At 38.2% G+C, this 21,851-nt stretch overlaps 1 protein-coding gene and 1 non-coding gene across 2 annotated transcripts in view; one reads left to right on the top strand and one right to left on the bottom strand.

Moving 5' to 3' along the window:
* The window catches only part of EXOC4 (exocyst complex component 4), an 816,431-nt gene that overhangs the window by 442,292 nt on the left and 352,288 nt on the right, over nucleotides 1-21,851 (bottom strand). The window contains exon 10 of the mRNA XM_068972655.1: nucleotides 16,304-16,400. Coding sequence (XP_068828756.1) covers nucleotides 16,304-16,400 — 97 coding nt within the window. The remainder of the gene's footprint in view (nucleotides 1-16,303; nucleotides 16,401-21,851) is intronic.
* On the top strand, nucleotides 21,760-21,831 carry TRNAY-GUA (transfer RNA tyrosine (anticodon GUA)). The gene has a single exon. It is a non-coding gene; the product is annotated as a tRNA-Tyr (tRNA).

The raw sequence follows: 21,851 nt of genomic DNA, 5'->3' as shown, positions 1-21,851 counted from the left end.
AAGCATCCAAAATGGAGACTCATCCCTCTTTCTAGGTACAAGCAGGAAACAATATTGGTGTTCCAGAAAAGCAATGTTTGCATGGCATCAAACTTTTGGTGGCAAATTGGATGTGAGCAGCACAAGCAAAATCACTGAGACAGCATCAATAAACTGACTCCTTATGACTTCAGTTATAGTTTTCCTGGAGTTTGCTGTGATAATGAACATAGACAGCATTGATCCATTACGGACTACACCTGCTGCATTCTCACAAGTAATTCAATCATGTTTGTTAGGGAGAAACTGTGAGTTATCTTAGGACATTCAAACACCAGCTTTCTCAGGATATGATAATATATTTAAATTACAGAGGGGCTTCCTGATTGCATTAGAAGTACATCCATCTTCCCCTTCTTATCTTTGCAGAGGGCATGCCACAGGCTTCATCACAGCCAAATGCAAACTTCTTGAAGGCTGGGATTGCTAATTATATTTAAGGGAGTAACTGGTTTCTTTCTCAGTAGTTATTCACTATCGACCAAAAACTATCTGAAGTAAGTGTAACACATATAAATGTATTTCATCCCACTCCCAGGTAAATCCCTAGGGGATGCTTAACACAAGAATGGGTTTGGGAAAGACTCTACAAGACTGAGAAGAAATTAAAAGGAAACATAAAATGAATATTTAGAAATATCAAGGCCTATTTTACAGAGAAAGTAGAAAAAGGAAATGAGATATAACTAATATTTGGAAGTAAAAATATCTAGTTCCCAGCAGTGCAGTTTGCTTAAACTGCTAGAAAGATTTCAACGTATCAGCAGTGGCTTTCTTCCTCTCCCCAATCCAACCCTCAATAACACTTCCTACAGACTCTCCAAAGCCTATGACAAAATGCTCCTAATATTTACATCTGTAATGGATTTTCTCCTACAGAGAAGAGAAAATATGAGGAAATAAAAATTTTGACAGCCTTTGTGATGTTCAGTAAGGTGGAAGGATGTTTGCAAACTTCAAACCTGAGTGACTTGTTGTTCCACCTTTTCTGACAGGCGACATTAAACAAATGTCTTACACAAGAGGTAGCTCTGGTGTGTGCGTTTGGGTTTGGGGAGAGAGGAGGGGAGGCGCTTTATGTGCTGTCATGGGAAATTAACAGTCTACCTTAAGAAGTTTTACAGACAATCAGTTTAAATCAAACACAGGCAGCCTCTTAGCAAGCATAAGCGCTAAAGAGCACAAAATGGGTGACTTTCTCACTTTGCTTCATCCTCATCTCTACAGTGACCTAAATAAGAATAGTCCAGTTCAGTTCAGTCGCTCAGTTGTGTCCGACTCTTTGTGACCCCATGAATCGCAGCACGCCAGGCCTCCCTGGCCATCACCAGCTCCCGGAGTTCACTCAGACTCAAGTCCATCGAGTCAGTGATGCCATCCAGCCATCTCATCCTCTGTCGTCCCCTTCTCCTCCTGCCCCCAATCCCTCCCAGCATCAAAGTCTTTTCCAATGAGTCAACTCTTCGCATGAGGTGGCCAAAGTACTGGAGTTTCTGCTTTAGCATCATTCTTTCCAAAGAAATCCCAGGGTTGATCTCCTTCAGAATGGACTGGTTGGATCTCCTTGCAGTCCAAGGGACTCTCAAGAGTCTTCTCCAACACCACAGTTCAAAAGCATCAATTCTTCAGCGCTCAGCCTTCTTCACAGTCCAACTCTCACATCCACACATGACCACAGGAAAAACCATAGCCTTGACTAGACGGACCTTAGTCGGCAAATAGGTTCTCCTTAAATAACGTTACCACCAAACACGTTTGGAAATTTTTAACTTTATCTAAATTAAAATTATCTAATTAATTTCATCTAATTTACCTAATTAAATTTATCTAATTAATTTACTTATCTATTTGGAAATTAAACAGATATCCAAGTCAAGGTCTTGAGTCTAAATAGAATCCAATTCCCTTCCTCATTCCTATTCTTCTCCTTTTCCTAAACTTCACTAGTAATTGCAGATGTTACCATTTTCCCCTGAGATGATGGCCATTTTTCTAACATTTTCACTGGGTATGTGTATATTAATCTCAAAATAAGACTGTGTCCTGCTCTGAGCCATCTCAAGATGATGTGTTAACTGCTACAATGAAGATGTCTAAAGCAAAATAATTTTTAAAATTTGCACAAAAAATATTTCAAATAATTCAAAAGGAAATTTAACTTACATCTTACAAGAGTGGGTGAGTGTAAGACCAGATAAAAGCTGAGAGAGAAGATGAGACAGGACTGAATCAGGAAGGATCAAATGTATACCAGATAATGAAAATGAGAAGGTTGGCATGATTTTGATTTAGGTAGAAATAAATAACTATGGGCAAGCTTGGCAGATCTAAGAAAAGGACCCCCCAGTGAGGGTCTAGAGCATAAGAGGTGAGCACAAGAGCTGTGTGCTGTGCTCTTGCTTAGCAGATCAGTCGTGTCCAACTCTGTGTGACCCCATGGACTGTAGCCTGCCAGGCTTCTCCGTCCATGGGATTCTCCAGGCAAGACTACTGGAGTGGGTGGCCATTTCCTTCTCCAGGAGATCATCCTGCCCGAGGGATTGAACCCAGGTCTCCTGCATTGCAGGAGGATTCTTTACTGTCTGAGCCACCAAGAAGCCCAAGAGCTGTGTGGATGAGGTCAGAGAAGGCGTTATGCTCTACAAAAAGGCATTCCGACTTGAATAGTAGACAATACAAAATCACAAAGAGGAGGGAAGCAACATGATCATTATACCAGAGGTGTGGAAGATAGAGAAGTTTAGGCTTAGAGTGGCAACCAGTTAGAAAGAGGAGAGAGTAACGCAATGGCAACAGGTATCGGAAAAAGAAAATGGATTTGAGACATAATTGCAAAGCAGGATGGACGAAAATGAATGGCAGTGCATGAATCAGGTGAGGGGGATAAGAGTTTTCTAGATGGACCCCAAGATATTTGGGGGTGGTGGTATCTGGATCACTGAAGAGCTGGAGGCATCATCTTTCAGGAGAGGCAATAAAGGAAGATGAGAAGCAGAAGATGAATTGGGCGAGGATGTAGGTATGTGTCGGGGACTGGAGGCTGGGGATGGAAAATTTCAACAGATTATTATTATTTAGGTTTAGACCTGGACCTTTGGAGAGAGTTCAGTTTGGAGCTACCATTTTGAAAATTATAGCTAAAAATACTGAATGGATACAAGGAAGATTCTGGGATTTCTTTGGAAGGAATGATGCTAACGCAGAAACTCCAGTACTTTGGCCACCTCATGCGAAGAGTTGACTCATTGGAAAAGACTCTGATGCTGGGAGGGATTGGGGGCAGGAGGAGAAAGGGACGACAGAGGATGAGATGGCTTCCTACAGAGGAAGCAGAAAAGAGTCAAGGAAGGCTCTGTGGAGAATTTGTGTTGAGTAAGCGGGTAGAGAAGAGGGAATGTTCACGAGCCTGAGGACAAATGATATGAAGAGGAACAGGAGGTCAGAGATAGTGCTGACGGAGAAGCAGAGGAGGAGAAGGCTGAAATACAAAAGCGGCATCAGTTGTATAAAATATTCATGAAATCGGGTAAGACAAGGCTGAAACACACCCTTAAGCATTGGCAGTGAGACAGGGACTGGTCAGGAGTGTGCAAATGCATGGGAGGGGGAAGGAAATGGGGAGCACAGGCTACACCTGAAGAGACTGCGAGAAAAGAAAGGAGAAACTCAAGTGATAGGCTGGAGAGGTGAGGATGAAATGCAGGATTAAGAGATTTTTATAAAACGGGAGAGGTTAAGAATATTTATAGGCCCTGGGGAAGGAGCCAGAAGAGAGGAAAAGACTGAGGACAGTGGAGAGAGAGAATCTTAACAGAAAGAACAAGATCCCACAGAGCATGGAAGGAAATGGAATTAACACTAGAGGAGAAACTGCCTCTGAAAAAGACAAGGCCACACAAAGAAGTGTGACCTCTATGACAAATAAATGCCTAAGAGCAAAGAAGAAAAATTAAGGAGACTCAGCACTGGTGGGAGGGATAACACACTTCTTTCTCTTAGATCTTCTTATTCTAAAATGATCAGGATGCTTTAATAAGGAGAAAAGGTAAGGACAATGTCTGGCACACAGTAATCCTTCAGTAAGTGTTTGCTGGAAAAAAGGAAACAAATGAGCAAAAAGTCATTAGCAGAAAAAACGACTAAATAGAAGGATTTCCCTTGAAAACTCAGTTTAAGTATACTCAACTCCTACTGAATGTCAGAGCTGAATCTTGAAAAAACATCCTGCCAATCAAAAAACATGTAAAAGAGAAAATGTAATGAATTAAGGCTTATAAAGCAGAGGGCTTCCAACTTTTAGAGAAGGATGCGGAGTCCTTTTTATTCTTCAGTGAAATCCTCATTTCAATTTGCTTGAAAGCTTCAAAATAAGAAAGAAGTGTAGATTCACTTAGATGCATTTTTGAGCATTGATGTACCTCTACCAACTCTCTCAGCATTTCTAATTTCATTTTAAAGAATGGATTGAGTTGCCTCTTTTCATACAATTTTCTTTACTATTCTTATTTCCACTCTGACATTGAAAAAAAAAACAAAATAAAATATGCAAATGAGATATTGGTGGCTTTGCTGATGCCAGGGCCCCAAACACACTGGGCAGAGAGAGAGAGAGAGCTGCCTATGGGCAGCAGGCATCCCATTTTCTGGGACACAAAAAAAGATCTATATCATTGTTTCATATATTGACCTGGGTTGTGGTTACATGTGAGAATATATATGTGTGTGTGTGTGTGTGTGTGTGTAAAAATTCATAGAAATATATGAATACACAAATATTGTAAGGATTTGGACACAATGATGTATGTCATATTCCAATAAAAATTTTAAAAGAAATTAGCTTGCAAAATATTTACAGATTTTGAACTCATAGAGTCCAACTACTTCCCTGGTGGCTCAGAGGGTAAAGGATTTGTCTGCAATGCAGGAGACCTGGGTTCTATTCCAGGGTCAGCAAGATCCCCTGGAGAAGGAAATGGCAACAACCCAGTCCAGTATTTTGCCTGGGAAATCCCATCATAAGGAGCTGGGACTGGACTGAGCAGCTGTCACTTTCAGAGTTCAACTATGTAAAATAACTTGAGTATTCTTTCACTAAGAGTAATATCCTAGAAACTTTCTAGCATTTCACTTTTTTCTTCCTGCTATGCATCAAATTCTTTTGTACCTATTTACAGTGTGGTAGCTTACAAGAATAGGCTCTAAAGAATGCTCACTGAGAATGCTCCTGGTGGCGCAGCAGATGGGAATTCGCCTGCCTGTGAATGGGACATGGGTTCGATCCTTGGTCTGGGAAGATTCTGCAGGCCACAGAGCAACTAAACCCATAAGTTACAACTACTGAGCCCGTAAGCAGAGAAAGCCTGCACCCAACAATGAGGACCCAGCACAGGCATAAATAAATAAATAAAATTATTTTAGAAAAGAATGCTCACTGAGCTTAATGATAACAATCACCAAATCATTAGCATTCTCCCACAAGTGCTGAAAACTACTTAAGGACATCAGAGACTCGAGTCTCTTATTTCAATCGCAAAAAGAAAAGAGGGCACACACCCAGCGTTTCCAAGTTCACAACCCCTGCTCTTACTCAAAACATGAAATTAAGGTAATTAAAAATTCAATCTTCTTTAATGGCACTTCCATGTCAATTCTTTAAATCTGGTCGTTGTTGATTCTCTTGCTTGAATCAAGGAACTCTCCTTTCTCATTTATTAAATAACAAAATCTCAAAAAACGCATGCTTAGCTGGAGGCTGCTTTTTATTTTTTACTTCAAAAGGAAAATTAAAAGGGTTTCTTGGCCACAGAATGGAATATATTTAACTTCCTGTACAACATATTTTTTAAAAAATAGTAGGCAGTATTAATGATTAAATATTCAAATGACAATTACTGAAAGTAAGACAGTTGCTAATGACAACGTATGCGAAACAGCAATAGAGACCAAATGAATGAGGTTGGGGCCTGTGTTTTTGAAGAGGCAAGGGGAAATGGTAAAATAATCTTCCAAATGACACAGAGAAACAGAGTGTATAGTCAACACCCGAAGGAATATAAGTTATTAAAGGGAGAGGCCATGTTTTTCCTCTAGGTATTCATATGCTATTTTTGATACCAACTTATATTATCAATTTAGGTCTCAAAATCAGATGTAAATGGGCTTCTAGCTGGAAGGAAACGTAGTTCATTGCAAGCTGAATAAGCATATTTTGGCTACCGCAGTCCAAGACAAATACATGCTCAGAATACATAAAAAGCAACATACAAATTAGGTAAACATTTTTGCACTGGAAAGAATCTCCTCTACAGTCTCGTATATGTAAGCTTCCAATAATGTTAATTGATCATCAGAACACTTCACTGATAGTAAGAAAATCTGCAACTAAACTATCAACTTAAAGTCAAAATCATGGCAGCAGTCATGATGATTTTAGGTTTATCTGAAAATATACTTTTAGTTCCATATTAGCTTTACAGCAGAAGCAAGTATGCTTTCATTTTGTCTTATAAGTCACCGAAAGGGTTAACTTATAACACATGCACCAGTTACTGGCACGGGGGGAGGTGGGTGGGGGGGAATAGAAAAGTACAAAAACAGAAGCAGAGAAGGAAAAAAAAGAGAGAGTAAAAGGAACTCCATTGTCACGAAGGGTGCAGTTCCTCTAATAATTGCTCTCTGTACAGCCAGGCTCTGAATTTCTCTCTTATCTTTATTGGAAAGAAGAAAGTCAAAGCTGTAATGACTTTGACCAGTTAGACCTGGTCAACTGTAACACCTTCACTTGGCCAATGATAATCATAAGCACTAAACTGAAGTATAAAAATTAACCCGAATGAGCAAGACTGGAAGAAATGCTTCCAACCAGAATCCTGAAGCTGCACAGTATACCAGAAAGACTTCCAGTCACAGATGTAAAGAATGTAGGTGTCTGCACCTTGACTTCATCCTTTGATTAAGCATCTCTAGGAAGGATACCGTCTTCCAAGGAAAACTCTCCTATTTTTGAACTGCTTTATTCATTAGAAGAAAGCATTCATTCATTCACTCATTCTCACCATGTAGAGTCAAATCTTACACATTCGACCAACTAGCTCCACTCCTGATTTATGAGACAACAGAACACAAACTGCTTTATTTCTTTTAAGCAGTATTTTATATATTTGAAATCAGGTAGCAAATCTTCTGTTTTTCACTAACATTTTTTATTTTTCCTGCTCTTCTCATTAGGACCAGCCAACACTTTTCTGCTAACTAGACTGGCCTGTCTTACCTCTCTCGACATTGTTGCTGGAATGTGCACTGACATGAGGACTGGAACCTTGACTGATTCACCAATTCACTCCATTAAATTGCTAGTTAGTTGCAATCAGTGTTCAGCCATACACCATTATCATATTTTGAAAATACAAAACTTAAAAAAAAAGCTTCAAAAAGACTTTTATAATCGCCAAAGGTTACTTAGTTTGAAGATTAAAAGCGTTTAAAATTTATTATATAAATTCAAAAATACAATATATATAAATAATATTTATTACATAATTTCAAAAACAGTGACTCAAATGTGGAGTTTGAAATCTAAATATACCGCAACTCAAGTGTTTCACAGGCCTTCACAGGTCAGACACTCTGAAAAGACAGCAATATTTTTCATAATTCTGGGGAAAGTGGAAAAAAAACACATTGTGTTTCATAAAAATGCAACAGGGTAGCCACATTTCCTCCCATGCATGAATAATGTATGATCTACAATGTTATTTGCTAGACTGTCTAATCACCAGCATCTTTCAAAATGTCTATATAAGCTTTAGCTCATTAAGAACAAACATGTTATCTGTATAAAAATATCACATACCTGTGAAGACTCAGAATAATATTCTGCCAAATGCCAATGCACACATCAGACTGACATGGTGGCAAAGCTTCGTGCATTTCTCCAAGACGAAAATGTTGAGAGAGAAATACAGAAGGACGACTTTTGTTTAAGACATTCACACTTACTCTAACTCTAAGAATCAAACACACACTCTCACAATGTATCTTTGTAACTATTGATCTAGTATGAAGAAAGCATCCAGGGGCTATGGTACTCTTGTAAATAAAGTAAAAAATAACAACAATGAAAACAACCTAACAGAATCAGAAGCTACATAAGAAAGCTTTTAAAGCAAGGTTGCTTCTATTAGAAAAGGTATTATAATCTTGAAAAGGGTTTCCATAATTCATGAAAGAATAAGGAAAAAGTTCTTTCATGCAACCATAACCTTTCAATATAGTAATAAGAAAGAAAAGGTGAAAAAAAAAAGGATGTGCTTCTATTATACAACCACTAAAAACAAAACATGAATCTAAAGGATTAGTAGTTTAGGATCAATGATATTAAAAAAATAATCTCCAAATTCACCTTAACATTGTGATTTTTAGCCTTTAACAAACACTCTATAGTTACAATAGAGATAAAACAATGTTAAAATACATATGTGTACATATATATATACACAGACACACACACATATATATACATATATATATTTGATACACACATATATGAAATATACACACCATTTTTAGGTACAAAAGAAAGATTGAGCTACTTCAATATCATTACTAAAACATTTCCCTTTATATTTTTATTCATATTTAATAAAAAATTCACCTCAAATCAACAAATAATTGCTAAGCACGCCTATAAGTCACCTATTAATTCTTTAAACAGATATTTACTGGGTACCCTATTCACACAGAAGATACATGTGAACCACGACTCCCTTTACTATGGAAGTAATGTTGGGAAAATATTTGAGAGAGAGATTACAAAGGGCAAAAATCCAGGATATTATAGGATCACAGACTTGGAGTTCTGAACATATAAAACAGTCTTACCAAATTAAATCACTTATAAGCAAGCCAGTACCAGAAAAGGTTGAAAAGACCTTTTGAGCTAGAGCAGGTTGAGACCAATAATCTGCATAATTCATAGTTTTTAAGTGATTATCCCCAAATTATTCTCTATAAAAAACTTATATTTGTTGGCAACGCTTATTACAAAACTAACACAAAAAAAAAGACCTACAAAACTTATGCAAAGCTGCCCACAGAACCATACTACCTCTTCAAGAGAAAACAACAATTTATAGTACAGCCACAACTATTAAAAAACTCTCATATATGGAAAGTTACACAGAATAACTCCTTCATAATCACTGCAGATGGTGATTGCAGCCATGAAGTTAAAAGATGCTTGTTCCTTGGAAGAAACCTAGACAGCATATTAAAAAGCAGAGAAAATACTTTACTGATAAAGGTCCATCTAGTCAAAGCTATGGTTTTTTCAGTAGCAATATATGGATGTGAGAGTTCGACCATTAAGAAAGCTGAGTGCCAAAGAATTGATGTTTTTGAACTGTGGTGTTGGAGAAGACTCTTGAGAGTCCGTTGGACTGCAAGGAGATCCAACCAGTCCATCCTAAAGGAGATGAGTCTTGAATAGTCATTGGAAGGACAGATGCTGAAGCTGAAGCTCCAATACTTTGGCCACCTGATGCAAAGAACTGACTTACTGGAAAAGACTTTGTTACTAGGAAAGATTGAAGGTGGGAGGAGAAGGGGACAACAGAGGATGAGATGATCGGATGGCATCACTGACTCGATGGACATGAGTTTGAGCAAGCCCCGGGAGCTGGCAATGGACAGGGAAGCCTTGTGTGCTGCAGTTCACAGGGTTGCAGAGAGTTAGACACAACTGAGTGACTGAACTGAACTGAGCATCTTGATAGGCTAATGGCATAACAGCATTTGCCCAGTATCTTTGGATAGTATTGTCAACGTTGACCAGTATTAGAGGTTATTTTCCATTTAGGGAAACATAAGTGTTAGGAGGGACAGAGGACTTTTACGGTACCAAACAGATGAATGTTAATGGCTTCACCCATAAAAAGAGTGCTTTCTGCATATTCAAACAGCAGTAACATGAAATCTTAGAAAATAGTTTTTACTAATAGCCATTCTCTGAAGCTATGAAACAGTTCCCTACACAGCTGCTAACTGGCAGCTTCCATCATACATCTGACATGATTAACTTTTAGAAGCTATTCTTCTCCATAATTATGGACAAGAATGATTAGACGGTATGATTACAATTACCTGTCATTCCTACTGTTGTTTGCCCAAAGAAAGGCACACAGAAAACCAGAGAGACACTATCAGCAAAACCCATGTGGCCATAAAAGTTTCATCCCCCTAACTGACCTAAATGCCAGCTTACTCCTTACTGACTAATAAATATTTTTGGTTCAACCCAGGAAGTGTTTAATTGCTGCCTGATTTAATGAAATGTGGTTAAAAATAGTGAAAAATGCTCACAGCCCAGATACTGAATATTTCAGTTGTGTTCAAGAGAGGAAGCATCAGTGACATTTTTGCAACTTTAAATACCATCATCATAAACTATGTCTCCAGCCTCTTACATCTGCCAAGTCACCCCAAGACTACAAACATCTGTTCTTGCAACCGTCTCATAAGAAAGGTACTTCATAAATGCAAAGTGCTCATTATCCTAAAGAGCCAAATAGCTTTTAAAGGCTAGTTAAAGCAAATAAGCAAAAGAAACAATGCATTGTATTTGGACTTTGCAGATTTTAAATGTCAGGTTGTTGGAGTACCTAAATATTGTAAGAAGCATTTCCCAATCACAAAAGTGCAAAACTTGGAAGAAAGAAAACAAAATTCAGACCAACCAACTCCTCTATTTTATAGATATAAGAAAAATGAAGACACACAGTGATTTGACCGATGCCAAAGACTACAAAGTGGTCACTGACACCCGCTTCCCCACAGCCACTTTTATTGGCCTGTCCTCTCTACCATGCAGTACACAAATCTCCTTTCCATTGAAACAATGGCTTTAGTGCTTAAAGAATGATCAAATAAATCAGTTAATAAATTAAGTCCCCAAATTTCTTCTAACTGCAAAATTTAATGTATATTCTCTGCAGTAGATAATTAAGAAAAGATGATTTCATAAGGGTGAGACCCTAATACAATAGGACTAGGGCCCTAGTTAGAAGGGGAAGGGGCTATGTGAGGACACAATGAGAAGACTTTTTTGAACTCCTGAGTTCTCATGTCTGACTGGTTCTAAACACTTGGAATTTCTGTTTCTCAAATGATGATGCACTGGCATTAAATCCCACCACCTTTCTTTGATGATTCCACCTTTAAAATCAAAAATTTATACACAGATATGAGATGGTGAATACCAAAGTCAAATGCATGGTTTTGTTTTCATTAGAGACACATTAGTAACAAGCCACACTAATGTGCCTAATTATTCCAGAATGCATGCAATAATAAACGCATGAATAGAGAGGTAAAGCTTTAGACTGTTTTCTAAATACTTGACTGATGGCTGCAGTCAATTAGTTCTTCAAGTAACAATTCTATCTTCACCCATTTTTTTTTGCTATAAGAAAAAATTGTACTAACAAACCTTGTCCTTGTTGCTTAGTCACTAAGTTATGTTCAACTCTTGAGACCCTGTAAACTGCAGCCTACCAAGCTCCTCTGTCCATGGCAAGAATACTGGAGCCGGTTGCCACTTCCTACTCCAGGGGAATCTTCTGGACCCAGGAATCAAACCCAAGTCTCCAGCATCTCCTGCATTTGTAGGCAGGTTCTTTAACACTGAGCCAGCAGGGAAGCCCACTAACAAATCTAAGGTACAATATAATCTGCTTTTAGAGAATGAGGAATTATAAGAAATTTTAAAAATAGGGAAAAATAAATTCTCACTCCCTCCCCCGCCCCCCTCCCAAACAGCAGCTACAAAGCAATTTCAAAGTTCCTGAAATGGTTAGATTTTGTATTAATTATAACTGAAACTTATTACTCTATAGAAAACTGTGGTTAACACCTCAATAAAATACATACTTTTTTGGTAATGGAAATGGAAACCCACTCCAGTATTCTTGCTGGGAAAATCCCATGGACAGAGGATCCTGGCAGGGTATAGTACATGGGGTCACACAGAGTCAGACATGACTGAGTGACTTCATTTTACTTTACTTTTAACTTTATTAACATTTACATGATGGTTAATAATAAACATAATGTAATTACTGAAAAATATAAATTTTTAAGGAAATATAAATTCATGGCAGACCTAGACAAAAGAAGGGCAACATGCCATTCAAGTTTCAACATTAATGTATCTTCCTTCCATTCCCCCAATTCAATGCTTTTAAAATAAAACCAGTTTATTAGAGCAAATTCATCCATTCTGGTTAAATGTTTCCAGAGAAACAAAAAATAACAAATATGTCAGTGGGAATGGTTGGGGGGGGGTGGTAGGAGGCAGATATAAATCCTATTTTTTTTTTAGGTTTATATTTTGGTCAAAGTATCTCAGAATCTACCTAGGCATGGCTAGAAATCTTTTTATTTCAGTACGCTTTTGTTCATTTTAGACCCACAGGCAGAAAAACTGATTAGATGACCTCTCACCATTAAAAGCTTACATACAGGGTTTAATTGCACACAATGTCTTATTAGGCTGAGCAATGCAAGCATGGGCAAATAAAGGACAGAAACAGCAAGGATCAAAAAGAAGCAGAAGATATTAAGAAGAGGTGGCAAGAAGAACTAAAGAACTATATAAAAAAGGTCTTAACGACCCAGATAACCACCATGGTGTGATCACTCACCTAGAGCCAGACATCCTGGAGTGTGAAGTCAAGTAGGCCTTAGTATTCAAACCTACGAACAAAGCTAGTGGAAGGGATGGAATTCCAATTGAGCTACTTCAGTTCCTAAAAGATGATGCTGTTAAAGTGCTGCACTCAATATATCAGCAAATTTGGAAAACTCAGCAGTGGCCTCAGGATTGGAAAAGGTCAGTATTCATTCAATCCCAAAGAAAGACAATGCCATAGAATGTTCAAACTACTTTACAATTACCTCATTTCACATGCTAGCAAGATAGCTGTCAAAATCCTTCAAGCCAGGCATCAACAGTATGTGAACTAAGAACTTCCAGATGTTCAAGCTAGATTTAGAAAAGGCAGAGGAACCAGAGATCAAATTGCCAATGCCCACTGGATCACAGACAAAGTAAAAGAAGTCCATAAAAACATCTACTTTTGCTTTATTGACTGCACTAAAGCTTTTGACTGTGTGGATCACAAAAAGCTGGAAAATTCTTAAAGTGATGGGAATACGCGACTACCTTACCTGTCTCCTGCAAAAACTATATTCAGGTCAAAAAGCAACAGAACTAGACATGGAACAATGGACTAGGTCCAAATTGGGAAAGGAGTACATCAAGGCTGTATACTGTCACCCTGGTTATACAACTTATATGCAGCGTACATCATGCTAAATACCGGGCTAGATGACTCGCAAGCTGGAATCAAGGTTGCAGGGAGAAATATCAACAACCTGAGATATCCAGATGATACCATTCTAATGTCAGAGAGCAAAGAGAACTAAAGAGCCTCTTGATGAGGGTAAAAGAGGAGAGTGAAAAAGTGGATTAAAACTCAATATTCAAAAACTAAGAATATGGCATTCGGTCCCACTTCACATCTGGCATCACTTCAAGGCAAATACATAGGGAAAAAGTAGCAACTGACAGATTTTCTTTTATTGGGCTCCAAAATCACTGTAGACACTGATTGTAGCCCCAAAATTAAGATGCTTGCTCCTTGGAAGAAAACCTATGGCAAATCTAGACAATGTATTAAAAAGCAGAGACATCACTTTGCCTACAAAGGTCTGTATAGTTCAAGCTATGGTTTTTTCAGCAGTCATGTATGGACATGAGAGTTGGACCATAAAGAAGGCTGAACGCTAAAGAATTGATGCTTTAGCATTGTGCTGCTGGAGAACACTCTTGAGAGTCCCTTGGAAAGGACAGAGATCAAACCAGTCCATCCTAAAGGAAATCAACCCTGAATATTTATTGGAAGAACTGATGCTGAAACTGAAGCTCCAATACTTTGGTCACCTGATGCAAAGAGCCCACTCACTGGAAAAGATCCTGATGCTAGGAAAGATTGAGGGCAGGAGGAGAAGGGGGCAGCAGAGGATGAGACAGTTGGATGGCATGATCAACTCAATGGACATGAATTTGAGCAAATTCCCAGAGATAGTGAAGGACAAGGAAGCCTGGTGTGTTGCAGTCTACAGGGTAGCAAAGAATCCGACACCACTTAGTGACTGAACAACAACAAAAATGAATACATGAATGACTACAGGAGAAATGATTTATGATAACTGTCAAAGTAAAATGTACTAGCAAGATAATGCACACTGATTCTCTTCACTGTCAAGACTAAATTTTTAAACTTCTTTATCTTTTTGGCCATACTGCAGGGCTCCCTGACCAGGAATTGAACCCGAGTCAGAGCAGTGGAAGCCCACAACCCTCACTACAAGGCCACCAGGGAACGCTCATAAACTTGTAAACTTTAGAAGAAACCATAAATTCAGTAATCAGCCAATGCTGACGTGTAAAAGCAAAAATAAAAGAAAAAAAAAACCCAAAAACCAACAACACTAAAAGATCTTAGTCATTTGAAGTTCCAAAAGCCCATGGAACCATAAGAAGCAAGGTTAAAATCTGACCCAAAGGCTAATTTAAAGTCTATAAAGATCATTTGCTTAGGAAGGAAGTAAATCATCTTGTAGACCATTTAACAGTCTTGTGACTTCCACTAATAGTTATACAGAGAAAGAATAATTAACTATCTGCATTATGCAACAAAATTTTCCCTAGTTCTAATCAATAATCAATTAAACTACTTTATGAAAGTAGAGACTAAACAAGTGAATTACACTGGTAAAAGTATTATCAAGCTGTAAAACAACTCTCCAGTGAAGCAACATAGATAAAATAGTTAAAAAAAGAATTGTCAGGAATACATTCAACCCTACTAGTATTTTACCAGAAATGTATTATTTAGTGTGAAATAAGTATATACACTTTTTATTCTCCTAACTTCATGTTTAAAAAGAAAAAAATAAGTTTATGTGGGGGGGGGGGGAAACTCTTGAAAAGTGACAATACTGCTAATGAAACTTCCCAAAGATTTCTTCCATAATTAAAAACAAATGTTAATATTAGGATTACATTTATTGAAGTAATAGCATACTTAGCAGTAAATTATGGTGTCTGAACTAGGTCAGAAGATGCCTATAATGATTAAGCTATCTTCTTATTTTCCTAACAATTAGGAACACTGACTAAGTAGAAATCAATTGTAATTGGAAAAACGTTAAGTCCTACACTAATTACCAAAGTCAGTTGATATATATGATAGTTAATTTAGAAATTCTAAATGTTTCACTTAATATATATATGTGTATATATACATACTTATATATATACACCCACACAGCATATAATGAATTATATACATTAATTGACACTATATATTTCACACAGCATTGTGGAATCTTAGTTCCCCAACCAGGGATTTAACCTGCAACCACTGTATTGGAAGTGCAGAATCTTAATCACTGAACCACCAAGGGAAGTCCTTATAAGTTTTTTAAATGGAAGCATCACAGATTCTTATTTTCTTAAATCACATTATCACAATAAACTGAGCATTGTGATAGATTTCATTCTACTCGTTTTATCCTTCAACATTTAAACCATATTGATTGATATAATGCTTTTCAGTTTTCGTAAGTCATATTTGTTCAGAGAACTGCTAATTCTCAAAGGGTATCTGAGTCATTAGCTTTAATCGGTGAGACAGATCATGGGTCCGCAATGTTTTCCCGTAAAGGGCCAGTAAGAAAATATTTCAGGCTTTGTGAGGCATATGGATTCTGTTTCAAATATTCAACCCTGTACCTAGAGCCCCAGCAGTGCCATGGGCAATACATACATGGATAAGCATGACTGTGCCAATAAAAATCTATTTACAAAAACAAGTGACAGGTTAGATTTCTCCATGGGTTTTGCCAACCCTGAAATAGTTAAGGAGGAAAAAAAGAGAGGGATGGTAACGAGGAGAGGGACAAGGAATGGGAAAGAAAGAAAATCAAACAAACGTATTTATGAAGTACTACTCTCGAGACTAAGTAGCTACTTAGTAGGGTTAACATTTTTCCATTGATGAACATTGATTGTGAGGCCCTATAAAATGCAACAAGGTCTTTTTATGACTTGTTTCAATGCTGGCAGAACTACTGGCATTCAGTATATCAGCATAAATAATGAAAATATTGATCTTCAGTAAGTACATAGGATTTGACTTACCTTAGTAATGGATGGAATATGACGGTAATGTTCCTGGCTCCAGGTTTGCAAACAAATTTTGTTCCTCCACCTTCAATTAAGTTGTCATCAGGACCCCCTTTCAGAAAAAGAGCAAAAGAGAAGAGATTAGCTTATTAGAACTTAGAAAGAAAAAAAAAAAGCCTATCTGATGGATGTTATACTATCGTAAGGAATATCAACTTTGAAACAGCTGCCTTTAATATTTACTAAATTATTTTGAATGACTTGATCCAGTCTTCCTCATTAAATAAGCATTTCTCACTTTGGAGAACACGGAAGCACAGTAAGAATAACTGTTTCAGTGTCAACCTTTGACAGCACAGTTTAGAGGAAGGAAGAAGAGCCACTCAGGCTTATCTAGGTAGGGCTGCAAAAGTTGGAGCAGAGGCCCACATAAACCTAACCAAGCCTATTTCATCAAATCTAAAACCCCATTAGTTTTAAGATACACTACTGTTATAAGCAACAATAAGAAAAAAGAAATCCTGCTAACTAAAGTATGCAATGCTTCCTTATTACGTAGAATTGTCTTTTTCTTCTTGAAAGTTCTTTATAGATTAAATTATAAAACTAGATCAAATAATTTATAAATAAATTTAAGACTTTATTAAGATCTGAGTACATCCAGTATTTTACTTCAAACTGCTGATATCCATTCTGCAAGGTTTAATGTTGATATGTCCTTGATGCTATTAGAAGGTTTAAAGAGAAAGCGTTCTTATACCAAACAAAATTCATACTCTTTCCTCATATGGTCCTTAACAGGTTCACTAATTGAAATACTGAAGGGTTAAGAGGTGAAGAATAACCACTCAGCTCACACATACAGAGGCAAAAACAACTCATTATGACTATTTTCCAGTTAATAGCCATTAAGATGTCACTAATTGAAGATATATCCTAATTTCAGAGTTTACAATGTGACAAAAGTACATCGAGGGGTTTTGGGAGAAATGTCCCCCAGATCACTATTCCTGTTTCTTTGCACTAAAATGAAGCTCAATTAAAGTAATCTCTGGCCTCTCTCCATCTTTCACTCACTCTGGGGGAGTAAACTCCTTTGGTAAAACAGAAGAAAACGCTGGGCATGCACAGCTTAGCAACATTCTTATTTCACTTCAGTAATCAGAATGCCTATACAAGGTCAATATTGTCTCACTAAGTTTAGCAAATAAAGGTCCTACCTTGTGAGAGAAGGATGAAGTGTTCCAGCACCTTCTATAAGCAAGCAAATTTGTCTAATTCTGATGTTCAGCAAGCAAACTCTTGCTCTCAAACTAGCTTACGCTTTCAGTCTGCCTTCTATCAATAGAAAAGTGGAAGTGGTATTTTACCTTCCATTTGCTTACATATATTATTTCATAATAGTATCAGAACTCTAGATAGGGAAGGTAGCTGCTATTTAATAGACTTTCAAAACCCTAAAAATCTTCACATACAATACTGCATTTCTTTTTTTCTGAATTAAACAGCTTCTTTTCAATTATAGTTCTTTGCATGATACCAAACATAACTAAACCTCACCTGATTTATTATCTGTTTTAATGGTCTCTGAGGTATCTTAGAAATTGACTGATAAAAACATGTGAAGCTTAAGAAATCTAAAGCCTGGATCATCAAGACTTCCCAGAGGCATCAGAGTTTAGACAAATCCCATTTGAATCAGCTGTTTCCACCAATGAATCAAAGAATGGTTTTTCTTAAGAAATACAGAAAATGCAATGACACGTACAGCTCTTGATTCAAAATGATGAGCCTTTTGTTCTCATTTGGAAAAAGAAAATCCATTATTATATTTGCATTGGAGATATCAGTGTTCTGCTAAGTCAATGATTTTGCTTGGTTAAAAGTAAAACAAAAGGAGAGAATCAATGCTACAACAAACACTACTCCTATAATAAAAATCCTCAAAACTTCATATGCTTTGGTTACAGACCAAAAAAAAAAAAAATACACAGAATAAAAATATCTTTATTAATACTTCTCAAGATCATAAAAGCAAGTCACAATTGAATCACCAAGGAAACATGCACATGCGCAAGAAGAAACCAGGTTAAATTCTGCACTCTAGAAACAACATAAATGATTCAAATGACTTCCTACGAAACAAATAAATCTACAGAAAATGCACTAATCTACTCAATATGAGTATGAGGATATCTTAAAAGGTCAAATATGAGTGGACTGCATGATCGCTAACAGCTTCTAAAAATTCTGAAGCTTTCTGAGTTTAGATACTCAATCATTACACACAGTTCTGATTAACACAGCTCCAAATTAGCATCTTCATGGACCCTGAACACATTGTATGATGACTGCCTCAAGGCCTTGGCCCACACTGGGCTCTATCTGGGGAGACTGCTTGTCTCCTACCATTCCTTTAGGGCCCAGGAGGTATTGCCCAAATTGTCAAATGTCCCTCTCCTGATGTCCACAATGCCATTCAGTTCAGTTCAGTCGCTCAGTCATGTCCAACTCTGCAACCCCATGGACCAAAGCACGTCAGGCCTTCCTGTCCATCACCAACTCCCAGAGTTTATTCAAACTCATGTCCATTGAGTCAGTGATGCCATCCAACCATCTCATCCTCTGCTGTCCACTTCTCCTCCTGCCCTAAATCTTTCCCAGCATCAGGGTCTTTTCAAATGAGTCAGCTCTTCTCATCAGGTGGCCAAAGTACTGGAATTTCAACTTCAACATCAGCCCTTCCAATGAACACTCAGGACTGATTTCCCTCAGGATGGACTGCTTGGATCTCCCTGCAGTCCAAGGGACTCCCAAGAATCTTCTCCAAAACCACAGTTTAAAACCATCAATTCTTTGGTGCTCAGCTTTCTTTACAGTCTAACTCTCACATCCATACATGACCACTGGAAAAAACATAGCTTTGACTAGATGGACCTTTGTTGCCAAAGTAATGTCTCTGCTTTTGAATATGCTGTTTAGGTTGATCATAACTTTCCTTCCTAGGAGCAAGCATCTTTTAATTTCATGGCAGCAATCACCATCTGCAGTGATTTTGGAGCCCCCCAAAATAGTCAGCCACTGTTTCCACTGTTTCCCCATCTATCTGCAACGAAGTGATGGGACCAGATGCCATGAGCTTAGTTTTCTGAATGTCAAGTTTTAAGCCAACTTTTTCACTCTCCTCTTTCACTTTCATCAAGAGGCTCTTTAGTTCTTCACTTTCTGCCGTAAGGGTGGTGTCATCTGCACATCTCAGGTTATTGATATTTCTCCTGGCAATCTTGATTCCAGCTTGTGCTTCCTCCAGCCCAGCGTTTCTCATGATGTACTCTGCATAGAAGTTAAATAAGCAGGGTGACAATATACAGCCTTGACATACTCCTTTTCCTAACTGGAAACCGTCTGTTGTTCCATGTCCAGTTCTAACTGTTGCTTCCTGACCTGCATACAGATCTCTCAAGAGGCAGGTCAGGTGGTCTGGTATTCACATCTCTCTCAGAATTTTCCACAGCTGATTGTGATCCACACAGTCAAAGGCTTTGGCATAGTCAATAAAGCAGAAATAGATGTTTTTCTGGAACTCTCTTGCTTTTTCGATGATCCAGCAGATGTTGGCAAATTGATCTCCAATCCTCTGCCTTTTCTAAAACCAGCCTGAACATCTGGAAGTTCAAGGTTCACATATTGCTGAAGCCTGGCTTGGAGAATTTTTTTTAAATATAAATTTATTTACTTTAATTGGAGACTAATTACTTTACAATATTATATTGGTTTGGCCATACATCAACATTAATCCGCCATGGATGTACACGTGTTCCCCATCCTGAACCCCCCTCCCACCTCCCTCCCCATACCATCCCTCCAGGTCATCCCAGTGCATCAGCCCCAAGCATCCTGTACCATGCATTGAACCTGGTCTGGCCATTCATTTCACATATGATATTATACATGTTTCAATGCCATTCCCCCAAACCATCCCCCCCAGGCTTGGAGAATTCTGAGCATTACTTTACTAGCATGTGAGATGAGTGCAACTGTGCAGTAGTTTGAGCATTCTTTGGCATTGCCTTTCTTTGGGACTGGAATGAAAACTGACCTTTTCTAGTCCTGAGGTCACTGCTGCATTTTCCAAATTTGCTGGCATATTAAGTGCAACACTTTCATAGCATCATCTTTCAGGATTTGAAATAACTCAACTGGAATTCCATCACCTCCACTAGCTTTGTTTGTAGTGACGCTTCCTAAGGCCCACTTGACTTCACATTCCAGGATGTCTGGTTCTAGGTGAATGATCACACCATCGTGATTATCTGGGTCGTGAAGATCTTTTTTGTATAGTTCTTCTGTGTATTCTTGCCACCTCTTCTTAATATCTTCTGCTTCTATTAGGTCCATACCATTTCTGTCCTTTATTGAGCCCATCTTTGCATGAAATGTTGTTATCTCTAATTATCTTGAAAAGATTTCTAGTCTTTCCCATTCTATTGTTTTCCTCTATTTCTTTGCACTTACCACTGAGTAAGGCTTTCTTATCTCTCCTTGCTATTCTTTGGAACTCTGCATTCAGATGCTTATATCTTTCCTTTTCTCCTTTGCCTTTCGCTTCTCGTCTTTTCACAACTACCTGTAAGGCCTCCTCAGACAGCCATTTTCCTTTATTTCATTTCTTTTTCTTGGTGATGGTCTTAATCCTTGTCTCCTGTACAATGTCACGAACCTCCATCAATAGCTCATCAGGCACTCTGTCTATCAGATCTAGTCCCTTAAATCTATTTCTCACTTCCACTGTGTAATTGTAAGGGATTTGATTTAGGTCAAAGCTGAATCGTCTAGTGGTTTTCCCTACTTTCTTCAATTTAAGTCTGAATTTGGCAATAAGGAGTTCATGATCTGAGCCACAGTCAGGTCCTGGTCTTGTTTTGCTGACTGTATAGAGCTTCTCCATCTTTGGCTGTAAAGAATATAATCAATCTGATTTCAGTGTCGACCATCTGGTGATGTCCATGTGTAGAGTCTTCTCCTGTGTTGTTGGAAGAGGGTGTTTGCTATGACCAGTGCATTCCCTTGGCTGAACTCTGTTAGCCTTTGCCCTGCTTCATTCTGTACTCCAGGGCCAAATTTGGCTGTTACTACAAGTGTTTCTTGACTTCCTACTTTTGCATTCCAGTCCCCTATAATGAAAAGGACATCTTTTTTTGGTGTGTGTTCTAAAAGGTCTTGTAGGTCTTCATAGAACCGTTCAACCTCAGCCTCTTCAGCGTTCCTGGTCGGGGTACAGACTTGGATTACCATGTGCCTTTTTCTAGGGGGCGGGGGGCAGCGCTCCATGACATGTGGAATCTTAGCTCCCCAACCTGGGATGGAACCCACACCCCCTGCACTGGAAGCCCAGAGTCTTAACCACTGGCCCACCAGGGACGCCCAACAGTGACTTTCTATAATACAGATCATATAACCTTAACGTAGCTTCCCCAGTGGCTCAGAGGGTAAAGCGCCTGCCTGTAATGCAGGAGACCCGGGTTCGATCCCTGGGTCGGGAAGTTCCCCTGGAGAAAGAAAT

This window comes from Capricornis sumatraensis, chromosome 5, assembly GCF_032405125.1.
Source record: "Capricornis sumatraensis isolate serow.1 chromosome 5, serow.2, whole genome shotgun sequence".
Lineage (NCBI taxonomy): Eukaryota > Metazoa > Chordata > Mammalia > Artiodactyla > Bovidae > Capricornis > Capricornis sumatraensis.
The sequence above is the reverse complement of the archived record's forward strand: the minus strand, read 5'-3'. Positions and strand labels throughout refer to the sequence as shown.